The sequence below is a fragment of the Phoenix dactylifera genome, chromosome 7 (assembly GCF_009389715.1).
Source record: "Phoenix dactylifera cultivar Barhee BC4 chromosome 7, palm_55x_up_171113_PBpolish2nd_filt_p, whole genome shotgun sequence".
NCBI lineage: Eukaryota > Viridiplantae > Streptophyta > Magnoliopsida > Arecales > Arecaceae > Phoenix > Phoenix dactylifera.
This window is the reverse complement of record NC_052398.1, coordinates 6,809,384-6,833,474: the sequence shown is the minus strand read 5'-3', so window position 1 is coordinate 6,833,474 and position 24,091 is coordinate 6,809,384. Positions and strand designations below refer to the sequence as shown.

The following is a 24,091-nucleotide window of genomic DNA, read 5'->3' as shown; positions in this document are numbered from 1 at the left end:
TAGGAAAAAGAACGAATTCAGATAGATTTATAGCACCACACGTCCCGTATTATATATACACCGAGCTATTAAAATACTAGCACCAAAGATGGAGAAGGCAAGGTGAGGCAGGGTAGAAGGCGGGACGTGGCACAAACGGGACCGCAACCAGTTATTAGCCACAGGCCTTCAGGTTGGGTCTTCTTCGCTGGTTCGAGGCTACGGAACACGTGGCACATGCACCATTTCTCCCTACTAGAGCCAGGTCGGGGCGAGCTTGCTCTTAAATTGGGTGGCGAAGCCTCAGGGCTCTTATTTTTTCCCCCATCTTCCCTGCGCTTTTAGCACCTTCCCGTGAAGCAGCCCATCGAGGTCCGGAGCTGCGCGGCGTCGCAATGGCCGGCTCTCTCTCCAAGTCCTCCCTCTTCTCAGGCTTACGCTTCCACTCCCAGGTCTCTACTCTCCCCACGACATCTTTTCTCTATTTTATTCTTTCGGATCGATCCCATCTCTCTCATCCCCGATCCCTTTCTTGCTGCAGAAGGCGGAGCCAGCGCTCCATCTACCGCACCGGGGATACCACATCGAGCTCGGAGCTCGCGAGAAGGCGGTGAGCCTTCGTCCCCTTCTTGTCTTCTATTATTTATCATCCTGCTGAAGTTAGCAAAAATTTGGTGGTTAGGGTTTCGGTCTTGTTAACTGTAAGATTTGTAGATCGCAATCATCGCTTTCTTGTGGCTCATGATTGGGGGGTTAACGATTACTTTGGGATGAGGGGAAAGAAGATCAGAATGTTGGTTTGATGAGTTTCCTCTTGGTGGGCGCTAACGATGATGTGATCGTTGTAACTTTTGAGCTTTGATCAATTTTGGGCAACAGTCGATTAAATTTTTTTGTTATCCTTCTCCATGATCATGCGATCATCTTATTCTTGTGCTTGCTTGCTCATCTCATAATTCTTGTTGTGTAATGGATGATACCGCAGCTCCTGGAAGAAGATCCCGCGCTAAAGAAGTTCAAATCGTACAAGAATACTGTGAAGCGTGTATCGAAAATTGGGGACGTCCTTACCGTGATTGTCGTTGCTGGTATGATTTATCAGCAAACATGATTGATTTTGTTGTTAATCTTTGACTTAATTGCAATTCTTACTATGAAATACAATTTTGTCATCCAAAATGCATGTGTTCGTTATGCTAGCAGAAACTTGCTTTGCTGTCTAATGTGTTCTGTTCGGTGATTCTATATTGATTGTGGAAACAGATAATGCTTCTACCAAATTGTCCACGCTATTTACTTATGGACACATGAGTGATGTTATTTGTTTTTGTCTTTTTCTTGTGTCTGTGCATGCATGCACTTGCATGTGCATAAGTTTTTTTTAGAGCAGTTCGTGCGAACTGCGAAGAATAACTTCTTTTCAACTCATTCAACGCTAGTGGAAATGCATACATCTTGTAAATAATTTAGATGGATAACATGTTCTTTACTGTTCTTAATGTATCTTTGCTGGTGAGTATTAGGAACATGCTGATACTTGGTACCAGATAAGATAACTAGATATCATGGGTCCAAATTAAAGGACAAATGGATGGGCTTGCTTCCTATTTTATGGAGGTTCGTGTTACTTAATTGGAGAAATATATATTGATAATAGAGGGATATCTTTAAGCTTTTAACAAAGCTTGATGAACTTTGGCAGTGACAAGCAAGTTTAATGCTTTGGGTGTCCAGAAGCTGACTGATGTGAGTCAAGGAAGTGAGGAGTGCTGGGGGTGGTCAAGAGAGAAATTTGACAGAGAGGGCAAGGGTAAAATAGTTAGGATTGGGTCATCAAGTTTGTGAAAGTTTGGAGAACTTTCAAGTCTCTAGATTTGAAGTCATCTAATTAATTAGCTGATCTTTTCTTTTTATTTAGAAAAGTCTACTATGCCTTTCAAGTGTTGGAGTCTAGTGATAATTAAGTTTTACATGGGATGGGAGAGTTGTTAGTTGTTTTATTGCAACTCAATCTCTTGACTTATTGACTTTTTCTCGAAAAAAAACCTTCACTTAGAGATTGGGGTGTGCGAGGGCCATGTGTAGCATCCATTCCATGATGTGGGGGACGAGGGACCAGGATTGGGATTCAAGGAGGTCCGAAGTGATTTCAAAGTTATTTTGTTGTACACAATGGGGACCAGTCCGCCCAATTATGGTATAGACTTGCCCCAGCTTTTTTCCTTTCTTTCCTGTCATCTCTATTCGTCTATCCCTTTATCTATTGACTAGGGATTAATCTTTAAAAAGTTTGAGACTTTCCAATGCTTAAAAAAAAAAAAAGTAAAATTGGAGTAAGAAGAAAGCTGAACAGAACTCCTGACCCCTCTTAAATACATAGGCCAGCTTGCCATAGATTTGGATGCCACTTTAGGCTGCCAAGGTCATGAATTATTGGCATGCCAATGGGGGCTCAAAATTGTCATCTTTGTAGCTACAACCTTTTTCTAAACAATAAGCGCAAGTTGACTAGTTATTAGCATTTCTAATTAAGTGAAACTTAAATGTGACACTTCACTAGAAGAGTTTGCACACTTAAGACTATCAACTATTCATGGCATTATAGTTGAAAATTCAAGTGCAATCCATTGCAATAAAATGTTTTTTAGTAGAGCACTTAAAGAAAAGGGGCCAAGTGAAGACACTTCCAGTCGACATAAACAGGGCAGTACATTTTTGGAGTGCCATAGAGTGTTGTGCCATGTGTTGTCTGGGTGTCCAAAAGTGGACACTCTAGGAAGTAGGAACTCTTAAAAATTGAAGTGATGAGGTAACACAGCCAGCTACACAAGACAAGGCCCTCTCAAAATCTCTTGGGGCTCATCGACAAGGCTATATAGATTTCAGAAACTCCATTATTTAGTCATTTTCAAATTCACTATACCTAGTGTGTGCTATATCACTGCTGTCAAAGGCATGCTTAGGTGCAGCGCTGGCACCTCTTCTTCCTCAAATCAAGGCGACTTCACTTGGGTGCACAAAATGTGCGTTTCAATGAAGCACCAACCCCACAAAATGGCATGCCTTTTTTGTGGTTGTCTATGTGTGTATGTAACTATGATGATTGCTGGTGAGTTGTGCCTGTCGACTGTTTTTCCTGATGATGGTTTGTATTGGTCTCTTATGTGTTTGTATTTGCATTTTTTTGACCATTTATGGGTATAGCTGAAATTATTTATTGTGTTTGTATATGGATTTACGTGTTGTGTATGTTTGTCTTATCTATATTATCAAATAACATCATGATTTCATTATATGCATGCATGCATATAGTTACATATATACACTTTCATATATTGTATACACATGTGAATACATCCATATTTATATGTATGTTTTTGCTTACTTACATGTATGCACAGATATATATGCAGTAAATATACATAAAATGAATTCGTGGTGTTAAACATATTTGTTAATGAAAATGGTACGAACAAACAAAACACAAAGCAAGCACAAATCCATATAGGTATATTTGTGTGTATATATATACTTGTATACCTTACTACGCGCCTTGCTTTACGCCTTGTGCCTTTAATGACTTTGTACACTATAGGTTAACATCAAAATCACAAAATTTAGAATTATTCATCCATCAAATCCATCCTTGAAAAGGTTAATATTCACTTAGAAAAAGAAAAAAAAGAGAAAACCTTCATCCTTAAACCTTTCCGCTAAGTATGTTGAAGCTATTTGTGAAGTGTAAAGAGTCTGTTTTTAATTTTGTTTAAAAGGTTTAAAATAAGTAACCAGTATGTATTTTAATTTATCCACTGAGATTGGTATATCATTCATATTGGATACAGATATGGCATGCAATTCGAAGTGTTCATTGATCTTATAATGGAAGAGATGGATTTTTGTATCCCTTAATTCTTATGTAATGTTGTTTTATGTGGATGCGGATGGCAAGCCTAAGATGGTAAGATAATTTGTCTTGTAACTGCTAGACTTTTTGCATTTCTATTATAGTGTTTTTTCCGTTTTAAGATTGTAATGGAGTCAAGGGTGAAAACAAAGGGGGCCGACTTGTCAACAGGTAGGGTTAGGTCCCAACCCGACCCGATGCAACCCGAAATTGGACCTGATCCGACTTGCCCAAGAAACTGACACTACCCAAGAACTCAAATAGATATCTAGATTACAATAACTTTGCGGCATCTCATCTCCTTGTTGTAAGACTCACTCTTTGCACTGCCCTCTTCTCCACCCCCTCCGCCCATAGAGGTCACAGCACTGCCCCACTTCCACCTTCTTACTACCGTGGACATAGGCATGGGCTCCTTGAAGCTCGTCTTTGCTTGTGTCATCCCATCTAGTTGCCTCCTTGCCCTCAACCGCCTCAAGGACCTCTTGTTCGGCCATGTCGCCTCCCCAATGTATCCCTCCCCTTGTCGCCTTCCTCCACACCCTCATCGCCCTCTACCGCCATGTCTTGTCGTCACCTCCGTGGTCCACGACACCCTCAATTGCATCAACCTCCTCTTCACTCCGACCTCGACCTCGAAGTTAAAAGCGCGGTGCCCCCAGTTGTGCTGACTCCGAATCCAATGATTCTCTCTTTTTTGTTTGATCTTCAAAGAGAAGAGGAGAGGGATTAGAGTCGGGTTAGATTGGGTTGAAATTTGTGTCATCGAGTCAGGAAATGGGACGTATTAGGTTATAGGTTGGATCGGCCTAGACCCAACATATCGACGAGGGAGGGCTGGCGAGGGGGCACATGCCCCCCTCACTTTGAAAAACTCCTTGTATACCCCTTAGCTAGTTCCATCCTTCTCTTATTCGAAATCCCCAGGCCCCCTTCATCTAGGCCCAAGGCCTTCCCATCCAAAAAAAGAAGAAGAAAGTAAATACAATAGAAATATGATACTCTCGTATATGTGGAGGCTGCCCCATCCTGGTTTGCATGCCGTGCTTCCTCTCTAACCTAGGCTAGGACTCTCTCCCCCCCTTTGCCTGCTCACTCTCAGATGGCTGGCACTCACACACCTTGCACCTCTAGCCTCTTCAAACTCCCTTAATGCGAGATCTCTCTCTCATATGTGCGTCTATTGCCCGTTGGCCAAGCTCCAATGTCCTCTTGTTATCCCATCCTATCACCAAGGACCAGCTCTCTGACTCTTTTTCATCTTTCTAGTTGACCATGGGCCACTTGTCTAGGCTCACCCCTCTTCCATCCTCTCTCATGATTTAGTTTGGTAAACAAGATTTTTTTGCTTAGTCATAGTATAATATTGTGCATAATATGTTTATCTATGGTATTTAACTCATGCACCTTGCTTATTAGTGACTTGAGACACAATATTCGTTTAGTTAGATTTATTAATTGCTAGTATTTCATGTTTTGCTTTTTAAAATGATTGGGGTTCTTTTTATTAATTGGTTGTTTGTTTGTATCTCTCAAAGTGGCTCATATAATTATCCTAAGCCTATTAAAATGTAAGTTATTAGCAATTTATGTTAAATCAGGAGATTCTATTAAAAAATTTCAAATGACGTTAGTTTTTGTACAACTTTTTCTTGGACTTAACAGTTTTTCGATATTTGAACTATTAATAAAAAGATGAGTGCCTAATCATTAATAATACATGACAAACCATCCTTTAGTACCATGCTATATACATCTATATTTTGGTTGATATTAAGCTGGTGATTATCTTCTTCGATTAGTTTAACTTTATTCACATTGATGATCAAATGATAGGTAGAATTGAAAATTTTGTGAATAAAAGTTGAAATTTTTTCCCTAAATATCTCTAAATAATGTCAAAAAGTTTCACTGGTATAGATTTTTTAGTTTAGATCTTTAAATTTTTAATTCATGAAGAAAATGAACTAGGTTTGGGAGATTATTTTTCTATGTCATATGTTAAGTAATCATGATCCCCCCTCCCCAACCCCCCAAAAAATTCAAAATCCTGTCTCTGCATCTGGATAGACTATAGAGTCAAAGACAGCACTAACATGCTCGTCTGTTATCGCATAATTTCTTAAAATTCTTCTTTTTTAATTTTTTTTTTTTTAAATCTATGTGGTTCAATGCTATATGCCTTTAGCAGGTCCATGGTTTAGCCTGTTGAGAGTTTGAACACCTTAGGCGTATAACCTTTTTAAACATTGGTTCACACATTTGTCAATCAGGCCTTAAAGGTGAGAACTTGGAGAGTGTAGTATTCACTAGAAACGTTGTTTTTCCTTGGAAAGCATTGGATTGCAACATCTGATCAGTAGCTTGGTGGAGGAGAGACTTTCAATATTGCTGTGGCCGAAGTCTGACAAGGAGAAACCCTGCTTGCCATTTGCTTGGTTTTAGCTGAACTCTGATTCCCATCATTCCATTGGTTAAATATAACAATGATCCTAATCAAACAATGGTATCAACACATTATATACATATATATATACATGTGTGCATGTGTGTGTGTGTGTGTGTGTTCTTAGGGACAAGCTGATTACCTCAGAAGTCACACTAATTCAGATTGAAATCATAACTTGGATTTGTCTCAAAAACTTGCAGATTCTCCTCAAATAAGATTCTTAAAATACCAACATACCAAGTCCAAGGTTTCCTTTATTTGTGATGTTACAGTTTTTCAGGGCAAACACATTTAGGTATATAAGAAACCTTTACTTGAATAGGAAATCACGTGTCCAGTGCTGTGACTGATTGTGCATTTTTTCCCAACTCATTTCAGATCTCTATAGGATTGCTGCTGCTATGTGTTAATGGTCTGCCATGTCATCGTAATTCAAATCCAAAGCTGTAGTTAGGCATTTCTGCATCGAAGGATATTGACTGTATCATCTACTGCTTATACCAGCCATATGACAGTGATTCAATATTTTACAAGAGTCATAAGATGATGGTTGTCTGGATCACTGTTGAAGAAATATATTTTAGATATTTTGTCTCTGTGAGCATGGGTTTCTTATATGTTCCATTCCTAATATCTTAGGGAAAGCATATGTTGGCCTTTATTAGCACTTTCTGGGGGACTACCATAATCTGTATCATTGTTCTGATTCATATGAAATGTATAATCATTGCAATAACCAAAAGCTGTCATGTGTCATCACCAAATATACATTAGAGTCTTAAAATAACAGTTTGACCAATTTCACAAAATTTAAGGGTAGAAAATTGATAAATATCATGTTCTTGTTCTGATAACTGCATTCACAAGTGCTCAGAAGAGACAATCATTTTGTTTCCTGGTTTCAGCGTGCAGCTATGAGATATATGCTGTGGCGGCAACAAGAGGGGAGCAAAGCCAGCCCTAATAATATCAAGTTTGCCTAATAAAAGAATGGTTTTCCCTTCATGTCATGTGCTTTTTTCAGACTGCCTTTAGCATTGCTTTGTCGGACAGCACCGGAAATCATTTTAAAACATCAGCCATACTTGGCAAACAATGGTATTCAAAATGGTTGTATTTTTCATATTGCAGTCAGTTTTTATTTGGACAAAAGATCGAATGTTGTAAATTGAGGATCTAGTTTCCGAGATTGTCAAATAAGTTTTCTGATCACTTGCTCATAAGTTGCGCTTCAGTAGGCACTGAACACTCCTGAAAGAATGTGTGTCTACTATGAGATGAATGGCTGTGAGACAGTGTTTTAGATATCATCACCGATCATTACATTTAGATTCATTTGACCATATATTCTTTGGTTTTTGCTATTAGATATCCTATTTTTTCAAAAAATCTCCGAGGTACTCCAAATGTAACAAATCAGTGGTCGAGGCAACTCTTAATAGGGACTGTTAGGCCTAGGTTGTGATATGTGCATAGAAATTTCTAGTAAATTTTATGCTGGCGACGTTAACATGCCTTATGAACTTTAGGCAGTTGATCTGTGTAGCTTTTAAACGTTTGGTGGATTCTGCATTTTTCTTTTTCTAAATTTCAAAATGTTCTCTCTCAAATGATCCGTGCAGGCTGAAGCCATGATTCTGCCGCCGCAGGGTGGTAGCAGTCATTTCAGCACTATAATAATTATATGACGTATGGTGTGATTATTCTAAGCGAAATCATTAAATTTTGTGCCTGGGTATTGAGGGAACAAAGTTTGTGCCTGGAGCAGGGATTTTTAATATGTATTTCCAGAAAATCTTCTGAGAACGATATTATAATTAAAAATACAAAAAATCTGAAATCAAATCATGATTGATGATCATCGTTCCCCCTACAACTGAACCATGCAAAATCTGGCTACACACCTCGCCTTGGAGATCAAGATCAAAGGCAAAGACCCAGCACTCCTCCGTAAATATATATAAAAGCTTAGACAAAAATTCCGTATATGTATACACTACTCATATTTTCTGTATTCAACGCAAGTTTACGCCCTCCCTAGAAGATGGGTGGTAAGCAGCAGATGGAAATAGACGAATAATATAAATAAGTAAACCAATGTAATTGTACAACTTACTCGCTTCATATACAAATAATGAGGAACTTTGGTAGTACTTCTTAAATCTCCAGAAAGGCCTGCTGCAGAAAAAAACACTACGGGTTCAAAGTACAACATGCCATATCAGGGCTGGAGCATGATGCAGTCAACGTAATCATTAGGCAACACAACATTCTAGGATGGGATCACTCAAATCCTATCTCACGCAATCTTGAGCCACCTCTTGAACCCTGAAATTACAAAAGCTTCAAGACGCTACAGAGCACAATTGACGCTGACATCAATGCTAGTTTTGAACATCAAGTTTTCTCCAGTGAGCATTGAATCTAATGACATGCTAGGGTTATGGTTCGGTAAAATTTACTAGGCATGACATTAAACATTGAACCAAGATTATGACAAAGTGCTTCAAAGAAGCAGAATCAAGAGCAATACATATGGACGGCAACATTCATCTTAGCAACTTATAAATTAAAGCACGGCTCCGCCAAACCCAGGCATGTCTGAAGCCAAATTTACAAGTGCAGGAAATATAAATGAAACGTCTAAGGGCTTATTATTTGCCCATCAATCAAACTTGTTCTCTATCACCAAATGCTGACCCACGTCCCCCTCGGCCACCTCGTGATCCCCCCCGGTTGCCATCTCTCTGTAAAAGCATAATATTATATGTTATAAACTCGTGAATGAAGAAATCCCAATAATCAGTCGTCATCTGTGATAAAGCAATAAGAAAAATGGTAACTTTGAACTGATGCACAGATCAAGGGAAAGATGACCATGTACCCTGTAACTCCCAGCAGCTCTGCCTCTTCTTGAGGGTGGCTGAGCTGTCATTCTGGCTTGTTGTCTCAAAATGGCATTCTGTCTAGCTCTCTCAGATATGGTTATTGTTCTGTGGCCCCGTGATTCTTCTGTATCCGCAACAGTGCTGGCACTCTGCTGTTCCGAGACTGCACTTTGTGGAGGAGTGCTTGGTGGAACCTCAGATATGCCTGCAGATGTCTGTGGACTCTGCACAGTATCAGGAGCACCATGATCACTGTTATCATTGCCTTCAGCAACCTCTTCCATAGCATCAACACTTTCACTCACAACTTCAGGTGAGGCAGCCTCAACAAGCTCCCCAGTTTCATCCCCAGTCCGATCTCCATCACCAGGCGCAGACTCATGCTGGCATTCTACCGATGTACCGTCCTCTTGTTGCTGTTCTGGTTCATCAGGCAACAATTCCCCCTCTTCCCTCTCTTCTTCACCATCTGCAGCTAAAGACTGCAATATTTCTCTTCCATCTTCATTCTTTAAGCATTCATCAAGCAAATCCAATGGTGCTCTAGACTTATCAGCAACCTCTTCTGCAATTGCATCCCCTTCATACTGAATGTCATCTTCTTGATTTGCACCATCCATTGATAGCTTTTGATGTTCCTCTATTTCTTCATTTGTTGCAGCATCATCCTTCGCCGTGTCCACAATATCCTCGCCTGACAAGGCTGGAGCTTGATCAGATTCCGTATCTTCCACAGGTGGTTGTGTATCAGAAATATCAACAGATGGAACAGATGACTGTGGTGCTGTGTCAGGATTCTCAGAAGATGATGCGATGGTTTTTCCTTCATAGGCCTCTTGGACATCAGAGTCCTTGGATTTCTTCAATGGAGGTGCAACATCAGGTCCGGTCTCTTCTTGTGAAACAGACTCTTCTCTTAGCTCTGGTGCTGATGATGAAGCCAGGCGTTTGCGAGCAGAAGATGGATGTCGCGAAGAAATGTCACCTAAAAGTTCTGGTTCATGAGATGTACCAACTTTTCCCTCTTCTGCTGCAGTAGACCCTTCCATTCCTGACATTTCTATGTCAACTTGAGGTTCTTCAGGCCTCTCAAGACGAGGACGTACAAGCCGCCTCCCTCCCTTACGGGCTTCACTAACTGGTTTGACCACAGCGGACCCTTTCTCTTTTTCCTGTGTTGTTTTCACATGAGGTGTAGTAGAAAGTCTCGCCTGCTGAGAGGGAACCTGCCGACCTGTAGAAAGCATAAAAAAGACAACTTATAATTGTGAAGCTTCTTGAAAACACACCAATGTGAATCACACTGAACAGAACCTGGAGCGGCCATGGATGTATCCACAGTTGATGTGTCTGAAGTGAGGGGATGACTTCCCTGACCATCATTTAAAAGGGAATTCACTGCTTCTCCCAAGTTAGAAGTGGAAAAGAAGTATTTATGAGTTTCTTCATCCAAGCTAAACCCAGGAGGAAGTTGAGTATCAGTTAGTCCAGTTCCCTGCACACAATCGCAAAGAAAACAAAAATATAAATCCAATAAGGATACAAACACAACCAAAAAGAAATGTGCAACACCCCCACCCCCAAAAAGGAAAAAAAAGGAAAAAGAATGTGCTGTTATATATGGAAAAAGAATGAAATCTAGCCTTGAAAATTCCATTGCAAAACAAGAACTGGAACATTTGCAAGTAAGAGGAGAAAATAAATCCAAGAAGGTAAGAATGCACAACCATATGTGGACTTCCTCCAGAAAGAAAACATACATATGAACACATGGTTTCTCATTCTATAAAAGCATGAGAGGTGCAAACTGGATGGTTTCGTGAATACTGGTTCCTTTACCATGTTATGTTGGCAAGAAAGGCATCCAATGACATTTTAATACAATTATAGTTGGTGTCATTGCAAATATAAGAGCTATTCCAAGCACTTTCCAATTTGTAGTAGTTCTTGGGGTGCAGTAGGGCTCATAAGCCATCAAAAACTAATTGGACTGGCAGTATAACAAGCTCCACGAATGAAAGTTTGACCTACTAACATTTTTGCTAGGCTATTGGCAACCCAACGACCAACCTGAAACCCAACCTTATTCAATAGGAAAAAAGATAGTTTTAATAAACAAATTCTTAGATGTAAAATTTTTACAGAAACAGAGTTGATCCTCCACATAGATTGTGATGATGTCATTATCACCAGACCACATATGAACCTAACAAACTCCAGTAGCCAGCAACATTGATCCATGATTGTTGCTTCCTCATTTATTTCACTCCTTCCCAGCTTCTCTCTTTGCTCTAAGGACCATAACTTCCATTTATGCTTGCTGATCTTGCAGCCACCACCGCACAAACAAGAAGCAGCTGGCACATTGAAATACACAGATGGAAGACGCCCAGCTCCATTCTATAATTCAAATTCACTTATTAAAGATACCAACAGTTTCCTTTAGAAAGGTGGTCCGGTCTTTCTCTCTCTTCATCCACATGCATGGGCATGTGCATGAATATATGAGAGTACATGCATGTATAACTCTCTACTGTAAGCTTTCACAGCCATGCTCAATACTTGGGTTGCAAACCCACCAAGCCACAATGCCACCATGCAAGGAGCATAGAGTATTGGTCAATGCTCATAAGTCCAATAACCGTACTGTTGGAGGACTAAGTACAATAACTCTACTGTTTGAGGACTAAGTACAATAACTCCACTGTTTGAGGACTAAGTACCAACCAACATCTGGAGGTTTCGACCCACCAAAATAAAGAATATTTCTCAACACCGACATTATTTGAAAGATTATTCTCAATTTCCAGGTTATGGATAAACAAATGAGAACATTCCTACAAAAAAGTGAGATAAATCAACTGACATGGCAAAAGAATGATGTGCAATCACTAGAAAGCACTGAGCCTTAAACAAAAATAATATCAGAAGACTATATTCCAGGTTTCAAAAGAATCTTTTAACCTGCTGATCTCGTTTAGCAATGTGCTAGATTAGAAAGAGACTGTTTCATGGATGCACATCCATGAAAAACGTTCCTTCAAATACACAGCTTGATAACTATAACCTTCAATGAGAGAGAATTGTCAAAATTAAGCAGCGGTCATTTCACACCTCAGAGGCAGCTGTATACTTCATCCATCAGCTCACATACCATCAGTTATGTCTCAAAAATCTCTGCATTCTATTGCACAATGAATCCAAGATAATAGAAATAATCAAATTCTAGTATCTTCTCGCCATCAATTTTGACGAAGGCATCTTTTTTAAAATTATCAAAATCAAGAGTCCAGTGGAAGAGTTTATAAAGAAGTACCACAATTAACAAGTCAGCTGTGTGGATCATTGTGAATAAGCAAAGCAGATGTAACATTAAAAAAGAAGCAAAATCTATGAACTGACGAAATGCAAACTAAAGTACAGAAGGTCAAGGTCCTGCGAACAAACGAAAACTGCACAGAAGTCAAATGAATGATATATACCTCCACCACAGCACGTATGGCAAGTTTGTGCTTTGAAAGTTCCTCTACAAGCCTTCTCTTATCCTACAAATGATACAGAAATAAGTTAGCCATGATTTCTTTATATGTGTGACTTATTTGAAAGTTCACAACAATTTTGCTCATGCATATATGAAAGAGAGGGGCAAAAAAAGCTTCTAAATAATTGATTACTTTCATGAAAGACTACACGTGAATTTCTGTTTGATGCTTTTGTTCTGCTTCTGATTTCTTTCTCAAATACTGCAATCCGTTTGGAGTTAAGAATTGATTGTTTAAAATTAAAATAAGCAGGTCATTTTGTTATTGTGAGATCCCCTTAACTAGCAGAAAGTTCATATTTACCAGGCTATTACTTCAAATTTCTTTACTATACTTCTCTACCAAGCTACTGATGTCATGTAAATTGTCATAATTCTCTGCTAGGTCTCAAAGCAGGCATTTTAAACTCGACAATGAATTGGCGCAGACCATGAATTCTGGCTTTGTATAAATTATCACAATTATTTCCTAGCTGAAGAGATTATGAGATATGGATACACTCACATGGTAAAAATGTTAGAACAATCTGATTCAGGTTTCCAGTCCCGTCAGAAACTCCAGAAATATGAAACTGAAACAGGAAAGTTTTGATTTTCCCCAGAACAAATCCGCAATAGGATTGATTTTATGTTTTTAGCAAAACTGGCCTATGAGGCCAAATTCACTTACATATGGGCTATCTATGCCATTTATTGCCATTTCTTCATTTCTTTCTATTTTTTAATCATTTGCTCCAAGTCAAACTTACATTTATGGGTTTTGAGAGGATTTAGAATTAAAGGAAAACTGTTTCAAATAAAGTTTTTGCCATAGTTTGCTCCTTAAAACTCAAATCCAAAGGCACTAAATTGTTTTCATCCTTAACTGCAATCAATAAGCAACATTATCTTCATTACATTTTATTTTTTTAATTACTTTTTTCACCAACTTAACATGAAATCAGGAAAATAGTACTTAAAGAGGTCTCAACATGCTGTAAATTCTTTGCCTAACACAGTTCATTTTCTTTGTTTTTTTCCTATGTTACTTAATTTTGATACATTTTCTTAAAATTTTTCAACAGAAATTTCCTAGCTGAAAACTGACTCTGAATAGAAGCCCATGTGCTCTAACCCAAACTAAAACCAAGTGAATAAAAGTTGGTTGAATATAAAGGCACAGATTTGAGAAAAATAACAATTAAATTGAGAATTAAGTAACTTCTATGGTGACGTAGAACAAACAAGAATCCCAAAAACTATGTTCTCATTAATCTAAGTTGAAGAACACAAGCATCAAGATCCAATATGAACTTTGCTCCTAATTTTGTTTCAGAGAACATGATATATCAGCTAAGTTTCCCATCAAATATGGTGTAGCCTTAAATCAACTATACATAGATAGTTTTAATGGGAGAGAAGTGAAACTACATATTGGCTAATTGGCTGTGGCATATCCATGCTATTTGGAAAAGATAAGTCATTTTATGTTATTTAGGACTTGTAAGCCCTGTCCTTCTATGTAAACAAGACAGAAACCACATGATTTGCACATCAAGTTCCCATCTTCATATAACACTAAGAAGCATCATTCATGAAGATTTAATTTGACATCAGGCATTGCAAACATGACTAGATAAGCCTGTAGTTGAAAAATTGTTTCAATTTTTAACAAGCGCTTAAAAAAATATAGAAGCAACGTGCTTTTTTAATACAGAAATAGAACAAAAATGCTACACATCAGTCATAGAGAAAACCTTGTTTACTGTCTGCATAATATCAAGTACTGCCTTCTCATTCTTTTGCCGCTTTGCTTTCTCTTTCTTGTTGTCATCCCTCTCTCTCTCTAGAGTTTTCTCCAGTATCTGGTTTCTCATATGTTAGTGAAACATCCACAAGAACAAAAAAAAATAAATTTTCAGTATGGAATGTGGACCTGTATTCTGGTGTCCTTCTCCTTTGCGGCCTGGTCCACTGAGTCAGCTGTGTTCTTCTTGGCTGCCAAGTTTGACCAGATTAGGAAAAGAAAACAATACATGTAACAGTATACAGATGCACTATGGTCATTAGTACTTGATTTTAAACCTTCTATCTGTTTCGAAAGGGCATTAGTACTTGATTTTAAATCTTCTATCTGTTTCGAAAGGGCTTGGTTTTCCTTGTTCAGTTCTTCCTTCTCTTTTGTCAAGGTCTCATTCTTTTTCTGAAGCACAAAAAAAAATAAGCAAAAAAAATTAGTGTGTTTCATCTAACAACACAAATTTATAGTAATTAAAACATGAATTTAGGCTCAGGCATGAGTTCCACAGAAAAACCACAACCTTCAAAATAGAAAGAATCTTCTTCTGTTTGTCATTTTCCTGTCTGATATTTGCCTGTGTGTTACAGTAAAATATGTGGTCACTACTAAGTCCAACGAATGCATAAATATACCATCTGAATGCCTTTAGAGTAAATTACCTCAATTTGAAGGGCATCATTTAACCTTTTCACTTGTTCAGCTAATTCTGATTGACATTTCACAAGGGCTTGTTCCAAGTTTGATATAGTTTCTTGTTTCTCGGAAAGAAGATTTTTTGTCAACTGAACCTCCATCTCATTTTCTTTCAGCAGGACCTATGCCGTCGCATACAAAATTAAAATACTAGTGAGTACCAAGTAAAATTCAAAATGATATGCCAAATACAACGCCTAAGGTTTACGGGAAACCTGTGCTAAGCTTAGCAACCAATGCAACTTTCAAGATGCTGATAAGCTTTACATGATCGAAAAACTGACAGGTGGGCTTTGCCATTAGCTTTAACACAAACATGCAAAAATAGGTCTGGTAATTAATTTAAAATTTTACTTAAATAAAGGGAGGTATGAAACAGCAGTATGACTCCAAAAACAGGAAAAGTTCACCAAATAAAGAGGGCGAAATGTTTAGAAAGACAACCTTCCACGGCCTCAAAATCAGCCATTTGTTAAAATGATAAAAAGCGACACTCCAAAAAAAAATAAAATAATGAGCAATAATGTTCTATAAATTTGGGATCACCTATATGATCTTACTTTGCTACCTAACCCTTTCTTATATCAGTTAAAGCCTAACCCTAGCTATTAGACCATGTCTACCCAATTTTTGTCCCTCCAGACAAGAGGTGCAACCTATGCACCACACCAATATAAGACAAGTTTTGGTTCATTCATGAAGAAAACAAAGATGCTAATTTCTGATGAATTTTGATTATGAACCAAGCCAAAGTAGGGAAGTAGCAAGCATGAAGTCATTGGTATTTGTCAAGGGTTTGAATGCATAGGCAGATGAACAGTAAGTAGGAGCAATAAATTTTGAAATGAATAAGGTCATAGTAAAGCAGGCATTGAGGATTAAGAGCCAGAGAGCTAAAGATTCTGCAAGGTCATGTAAAATTAAGATACCATGGCGAGGGCAATGATTTGTATTTCTAAGGATCATTAATGAGAAAGAGTGAGCCTTAACCAGCATGAGTAGAAAAATGATAAGGAATTTGGAACAGCCAACAATGATTTATACCATATTATTAAGATGGATTCATAATGTTGGCACTTTGGGTTCAAATTAGAGTTTACAAGAATACATGTGGTACATGACATTATTACATAAACTGCAACATATTGATTTTATATGCTGCGATATAGGAATGATAAGTAACGATACTACTCAACTAAGCTAAACAAATACCATATTCCTTACAAATATATTACTTTCCTGCACAACACAGTAAAATCAAACACATGGTCCCTTCTAGGATTTTACTCAAAAAAAAATAAACCATTTTTATACTGTAATTGGCTTCACCTAATGAAAAACTAATTCATGTGGTAGACCTCTTTATATAGTTAAACGAGCAAGTCTATACACCTTATATCAGTCATCAAAGCACAACATAGCAAAATTCAAGACATTCCGAAATTCAAGTTAAAGTGTGTTCAAAAAAATTACTATTCAAATGCAATTACATGTATCTAGGATGTGCTGAAAAATCAATCTTAGCGCCTGCATTTCATTTTTACAACAATGTCAGGCATCTTCCTCTCCTAGTCCGGGCCTCTGCTACATGATAGCATAGTACGATGCCTCTGAGCAAAATGGATGCAGTACAAGGTACAAACAACATAATTCACTAGATGGAATGAGATTTTTGGAATTTCAAAGGAATCCAGCAGTGAAGGTTTCTAGACACTAAAACACGGTAAGATTTTGTTTTACATAACTAATGGTAGGACTGTACATAACGTTACAACTCATTTAAGCTTTTATTTCCTTCACTACTTTGTGCGCAATTAAATAACTCCCAGGTGTGCTTGAGTGTGTTCACGGCGACTATCTCCTGGACTCTATATCCTAACAGGTGTCCGTCACATGCACCATAACGGCATAACCCCATCATCTACCGGACAGTTACCTGTATTAGCCTAGAAACCTGCTAGCAAATCAAAATTTGGCATGTTGATTGCTGAACAACGTAACATGATGACTGAAGAATATTGGATGATTGATCCTTATTACAATATATTAAAAGCCATGTTTACATAAAGGCCATTATAATGTTACACTGACTATCATAATGGTTTTGAAGGGAGTCCATTACTGACAAGTCATAATTAGGTTGGCAAGTTAGGTATGGATCATAAAAATAAAGGGGTTTGTATGGCTTTGTTCTTTTCAAAATGATTATAAATAAGAGGGGCATGGGTTGAAGATTATTTTGGCCAAACCTAGACCAACTCATCGTCACCGCCATCTACAAAAAGCGTCCCAATGCACGAGGCTCCCGCCATTGCAGAGTTTGGGGAGGGTCATATGTACGCAAACTTATCCCCGCATTCAAAGAGGCTGTTTTCATGTTTTGAACCCAAGACACCCAGGTCACAATAAAGCAACCTTGCTGTTGCACCAAGGCCCACTATCTATTGCCAACCTATTTGCAATCTAAAAATACATATTTCTTTTTGAAGCTCATGGATGTAATAGTTCTGTCCAGAATTTGTTCTGAAGATTTGAGCTGACAATTCATACGAGGATCATAGACCCAGGCAGTAATAATATTTTAAGCAGGCTAATTCTGCTCCCAAAACCAACAAAAGGAAAATTTTACCATTTTGAATAGTAAGCACCATTCTGAGAAGTGCAAATTTTTAGAAAAGAATACATAATACCAAGGATGAAGTCTAGTTTTCAATGTATTAATTACATAAACATATATAGATACAGATTAGTTTGAACACTAAATTTCCATTTCGAACAAAAAAAATGTAAGAACTGCTGACTTATGTTTCTCAAGTCAAACTACTTAACATATCGTTTTTGAAATGGAAATCAAGAATATGTTACACGTAAGTTAACGAAAGTTCATGCTTCCCCTGAAGTTTGAAGAAAATAATATATAAAAAAACAGAAACAAAGGGCCATAAATCAATCAATCAAGCTACAACTATCAATTAAAAATCAATACCAAAAGAAAGGGGCTGAAATTGATATCAGACTACTTGAATCAACCCTGTTATTTCAAGATAGATGTGCAAGAATTTCCACAGTAACACTTTAAGAAACCAACCGTCAGGATAAAATCTCAGAAAAAAAAATAAACGACCAAACTTAAAAGGTATTGGATGATTATAAATAACCACACCATGCCATCAAAGTTTCCTAAAGTATAACAAAGACAAAGGATAAGAGCCATGATCTACCTTAATCTGTTGGAGCTCGTCCTTCATTCGTTCATGTTCCGCAGGATCAATATTTTTACAACTTTCGACTAACTGCAATATAATTAATATCAACTTGAGCAGAGTTCAAACTGTGAATACCATTTCACTCTTTTGTGTTAAGTCTAAAGATACCTCAACAATCCTATTGTTCAGATGCCCTATCTCCATCCTGTGCATCTCAACCTCTTTCTGGCAAGCATCAAACTCTATTTGCTTCTCTTTTAGAAGATTTTCAAATCTTTCAGCTCCCATTTTAGCCTTTTGCACTTCATCACGAAGTTTCTACATATACATCAATAAATCAAACTTTGATGAGTGAAACAGTCTCAGTTTGAAAAATGGCATTCGAATAGTAATTATTGTGGCATAAAATTTATGTAATTCAATAAAAAAATTCAGCTAACACAAATCTAGAAACTAGAATGACAACAGGTGCATGTCGGAGCAGCTGAAATATGGATTTGCATAGGGATCTGAATAAAACCTTACATGAACTCAAAACTTGGTAAGCAATGAGTGACCAATTCTTGATTAAATCAGATTTAGATCATATTTTGTATCTTAGACACAAACTTGCAGAGCCTTCAATGTTGTCTGGTTCATCTCTAGCGCAGCCTAATGGGAGTGAGAGTGGGGAAGGAGAAAAGCTGTGCTTGATTCCTCCTCTTTCTCGACCAGGGAGCTCAAGGGTGTTATGGTTTTGAGGTAGTTTGGGAGGAGAAAGGGAGTGAGTGCAATTTGAGAGGTGGAAAAGGCTGTGAAGGGTGGATAGCAAATAGCAATAAGGGGCACGTGTTACAAATGTAGATAATAAATGGGGTTGAGGTGGCCATGGGCATGAGGTGGAAAGCAAGTTGCAGTATTGTAGCTAGCAATGGTGGGATAAGAAGTCAAAAATGGAAAAGAGGTAATGGAGGTGAGAGTGATCGACTAGAGGGATTGATGGATGGAACAGAAAGCTGATGGAAACAGAAGAGATGAGGGGGAGAAAGAGGAGGTGAAGAAGCAGGGGAGGTGAGGAGTGATGAAGGTCGCAGAGGAAGGGAAGAGAGGAAGGAACGAGGGGAAGCGGAGAGGATAAACAAAGAGGGAGTCGGAACATTTCATGTGTGTAGCTCTTTATCTTGACATGCAAATAATATGATGTACTTTTTAACGATAATTCAGATAATAGGATCACTAGCCTAGCTTGGCGTTGGCTAAATGTGGCCCAAACAGAACCAAAATTTATTTCAAGCCTGAATTACTAAGTTTGTCCTGTCCTGAATCCTACACCTACTCAGCCTCAAGCGTGGATTGAGTTCCAGTGTAATCTTATTTCCAGATGAAGCTTAGGGTTAAGAGATCGTGAAGAGAAAATTTGGCAGGTTAGGCATGGGCAAGTGAGGCGTGGAGGGGGATGCAGGGTTGCGAAAGAGGGTGAGGAATTGCTATGGGATGGGGGAGGCGCACAATGGCCTGGGCAAGCTAAGAACTGGAGATAAGGAGAGGGAATGGGCCTACAGCTCAAAGCAGGGTGGGGACCAAAGAGAGGAAGATAAGATTGTCAAAAACATGAAAAAAGGGAAGGAAATGATCTTTGAGTTCTCAGGTTTGGATCTATTTATACGTAAAAGCAAGCATGAATTTGGATTTTGATTCAACTTCATAAAAACAGATTTGATTTGGCTCAGATTATCGGGCAACTGATTTCTTACACTCCCATCTGAAAGATATGCAGATGCAACTCAATGATCATAGAAATGATCATTATAAATTTATGTTTGTCCAAACCTGACATTCTTCAAAATTATGCTTGTTCTCCTCTCGAAGCTGCATGTTGCTTTCACGAAGCAAATTAATTTCTCTCACCTGAAAAAATAATATTGGGGGAGGCGCATTATGCTTGCACCCTTTCAAGTATTACTCCAATCAAATGTTCTGAGGATCCAAAAGAGAACGAGAAGGTCACCTGAAGCTGTAGGGACTTGAATTCATCATCTTTGAATAATATTGCTTTAGAATTCTCATGTTGAGAATGTAGTAAGGTTTGAGCTCTTTCAGAGGCCTTTATAGAACTCTCAAGCTGCAAGCACAAAGAAACATCCAGTTGTCAACACAATAATAGAAGCAAGCAATCAGCCATCAGAATCACAAGATATATTATAAGGCACTACATCATTAAGTACCAACTTATGCTACGGTAAATTGTTAATAAAAACTGATTCATGTCTATAAGAAGCATGAAGCAATTAGACATAACAAAACAAACATTTACCATACAATCAGCGTAATAAAATATTTTTTCTACAAAAAAAAACTCCTCACTGAAGATAGATTAGAATTCCTAGAATAATATAGCACTTGGTGATCTGCAATAATTAATTCAAAAGAACCTAGAGGTTTAAACACAACTCATTATAATAGTACGAGAGCAAACTGGAGACTTCAAACTGATCAAATTATTTTCAATAATGTTTTATGGCATAAAGGCCATTCATTCCTCTCTAACGAAATGAGATGATGATAATGCTTAATATCCAATTTAAGTTTTATAACTTTATTATCCAGTAAACTTGTGTTATACTATGTATATAGCAAATGCAAACAAAAGAAAAGACAGCAAATATCAACAACCAAACAAATTTGAGGGCAAAAAAATCTAAATGGTATTCATAAAACAAAATTTGGAAAGACACATCAAAGTTAAAATATCATTCCGAATCAAATGGTACAATAAACTGAAAATCCTACCTCATCAGAAAGACACAGGACCATATTGTGCACCATGGCATAGTACTATCCCATACCATAGTAAATTAATGTGGTGCACTATACCGTATCAATCTGGCATGCTGCTTATACACAGACTTCATTTGGGCATGGTGTGAGTTGCTTAAAAAACACCTCTCAGCGTCATTACTGGTGCTCTAAATTTAAAAGCACCAAGAGCCCACCTCTTTTCCATAACATAATTTCAACTGATTTTAAGTCAGAATTGGAGGCAACAAAATCATGAATTAACTAGTTAAATGAATAAATGCGCATGGGGTTGGATGCACCAGGCTGGGGAGAAATCAGTTTTCCTTGTATTTATGCACAAAATATTTGAAAAATTATTAAATGGAAACATAACCACCAAAAAGCTTATTGTGCTATATCATATCAGCCTCCTAGATACATATACCACTTCAACAGAACTGAAAATGCATATAGGTCCATCTCCAACAAGGACAAATGTTCCACTCCAAGTATTCAGACCATATCCTATTGCATCACATCAGTGGTACCATCTTACAATAATGGACAGTGTATCATGTGTCAGACAGCGTCAGACCATATTTCCATATACAGGCTTATAAGAGAACATGCAACTTTTAGATGCTGCAGCAAAAACTGACATAAAGTTGGCTAAGCAAAGAAAAATCCTTATAGAAAATTCAACACGATCACCGTGCATCCCCAGGGGTAAATACCCTTTTCCCATATTTTGATCAGCCAACCAAGCATGATGAGCAAACAATTTTGAAAATTGGTTCAGAACATACAAAGAAGTATTAATGACTAGGTACAAGTGTTTCAACTAAGGTTTTTCTTTCTAAGTTCTGTTTTCTTCATTACTAACATTTGACACATGAAGCAAGGCACACGGTTGATAAATGGATGGCAAAAATTGGATTACATGTGATGTATCTAAGTGAAAGAAGCATTTGAAGTAGGGTCAGCACAGCTAATATCAACATATACAACCTAACCAAAAGTGCTCTGACAATACAAGTTTTTCAAGAGAAGAGAGCTTTGCATAGTATGTATCTAAGAATACTATGTACATTTTATTTAAATTTAGGTCATTAGCAAATAAAGAGGAAAATTTCTTGGGTACATACTTGTGATTGTAACCGCAACTTTTCTTGTTTCAGCAAGGATATTTCGGTTTCCGCCTGCATTATTAGATTGGCCAATTTCAAGTCACTAGAAACAAAAACAGTATTTGTCCAAAGTGATTCAGATAAATCCACTTACAATTTCTTTTGACCTGCGAAGATAGCTGATAACATTTTGCAAGTCACTCTCAGCTTTTGAATCTACATTTTGGGAAGAAAATCCCGCATAACTTTGTTCCCTTTCAGCTAATCTAATGTGTAAAGAGTCCAGTCGATTGTGCAATATTTTATTCTGACAGAGCAGATAAATCAGACAATAAAAAAAAGATCGAACTACAAATAGCAGCAAAAGTGCAATTATACAGAGATACTACGATTTTCATCAGAACAGAATGGTAAAAATACAGCTGATACAAAGCACTTTAACATTTAGGCAGCTGATCGGCAAGAGTAGAGATGTCAGTGAGATAGTCTTGTAGAAAATCAAACTATAAATTTTACCCAGCACAACCAGCAGTTTGAGCAGCAGCACATTCATATAACATGCCACAGAAACACCATACATGCACACATGCAGAACGGGAATCAAGCATTTAATATACTAGACCTAGTTAAAGGAAATAAAAAGAAAGAAAAACACTCCCCATTGGACTTTCATATAAAAAGAAACTGCTTGTCTTCAAATTTTTTTGTACCAGATAAGAAGTTGAGGAGTTATTAAGTTATGGAGTTACTAATATCTGAGTATCATGCAGCATTTTATAACTTCAGCATCTCTCTTCATAGGTTGAACTTCTTTTTTGGAGTTTGACAAACTGTAATTAGATTGATTCTTGGTAGGGCTGCTATATTCTCAGGATTGTCTTAGCAAGCAGGTTAATTGTGTACTCATAAATACATATCCAAAAAAATTCACAGAACATGGCATAGTTTTTGTGATATGAGATGAATTCCATCATCTCAAATAGTTAAATAAAGACTTGGGTTTCTGTGTAAGGAGTGCTGCTATGAATTATAAGACATGACATGACCATTTGCTACCATTTTACAGCATCATATTAAATATGTCATTGTTACAATATGATTTATTATTGTTTCTTGGTTCAGCAGACAGTTATTAATCAAGGACATGGCTTTACACTTAGTAAATTGAATAGTTTCAATTGTAACTTTTGAATTCCTGACAATTAGTAACTCAAGTGGTTTAAACTGGCATCTTCGAATTCCATCCAGGTGGCATTTAGAACAAAAAAAATTTCCATCAAGGAAATGTTCCTTAATTGTAAATTGAAAATTTTAAGGACATGTATGCCGGAGAAGTGAAAAGGTACTGGTTGTAGTCGTGGCACAAGTGAATTTCTAGTCAGTGGTCTTGCACCAACGATCAGCAATAAAGGGACGTCTGGAGCAGTGAAGAAGTACTGGTTGTAGTTGTGGCACAAGTAAATTTCCAGCCACAGTGATCTTGCCCCCAAGGACCAGAAATTATGGGTTATCTTCTTTTTCGTTCAAGAAAACAATTTTTATGAAGCATTTCCAATGAAGTGCTAAAAGAAACCATCTCTTCATTTGCTTGGCAATCATTATTTAGTCCAGAGCTACTTCTAGGATGTTATAATGCCGGCAACACAGTGTTGCCCAAAATCTAGGCCAACAAAAAGAATCCAAGCAAATAATATGGGCGTAGCTGAGAGAAGAATGATGAAATGGGTACGTGGTAAAACAAGGATGGACAGAGTGAGGAATGGG

At 37.7% G+C, this 24,091-nt stretch overlaps 2 protein-coding genes across 5 annotated transcripts in view; one reads left to right on the top strand and one right to left on the bottom strand.

Moving 5' to 3' along the window:
- Positions 1-77: 77 nt before the first annotated feature.
- Positions 78-7,578, top strand: LOC120103657 (succinate dehydrogenase subunit 7, mitochondrial-like). The gene is made up of 4 exons (XM_039128133.1): positions 78-431; positions 521-589; positions 965-1,067; positions 7,241-7,578. Exons 1-4 carry the CDS (start codon positions 375-377, stop codon positions 7,297-7,299), a joined length of 288 nt encoding a protein of 95 aa, XP_038984061.1. The 5' UTR covers positions 78-374; the 3' UTR covers positions 7,300-7,578.
- A 1,142-nt stretch (positions 7,579-8,720) lies between these two features.
- The window catches only part of LOC103710026 (nuclear-pore anchor), a 63,015-nt gene continuing 47,644 nt past the window's right edge, over positions 8,721-24,091 (bottom strand). The window contains exons 35-49 of one of the 4 annotated variants that reach the window (XM_008795599.4): positions 22,482-22,634; positions 22,346-22,399; positions 20,431-20,544; positions 20,253-20,330; positions 18,612-18,761; positions 18,459-18,530; positions 15,204-15,359; positions 15,065-15,118; positions 14,817-14,946; positions 14,680-14,741; positions 14,501-14,608; positions 12,706-12,768; positions 10,538-10,718; positions 9,220-10,457; positions 8,721-9,082 (exon numbers count right to left, since the gene is read on the bottom strand). In XM_008795599.4, coding sequence (XP_008793821.2) covers positions 9,005-9,082; positions 9,220-10,457; positions 10,538-10,718; positions 12,706-12,768; positions 14,501-14,608; positions 14,680-14,741; positions 14,817-14,946; positions 15,065-15,118; positions 15,204-15,359; positions 18,459-18,530; positions 18,612-18,761; positions 20,253-20,330; positions 20,431-20,544; positions 22,346-22,399; positions 22,482-22,634 — 2,691 coding nt within the window. In that variant the 3' untranslated portion in view covers positions 8,721-9,004. Of the gene's footprint in view, positions 9,083-9,219; positions 10,458-10,537; positions 10,719-12,705; positions 12,769-14,500; positions 14,609-14,679; positions 14,947-15,064; positions 15,119-15,203; positions 15,360-18,458; positions 18,531-18,611; positions 18,762-20,252; positions 20,331-20,430; positions 20,545-22,345; positions 22,400-22,481; positions 22,635-24,091 lie in introns of all 4 variants that reach the window. The other 3 variants (XM_008795600.4, XM_008795601.4, XM_008795598.4) reach the window with 3 other exon arrangements.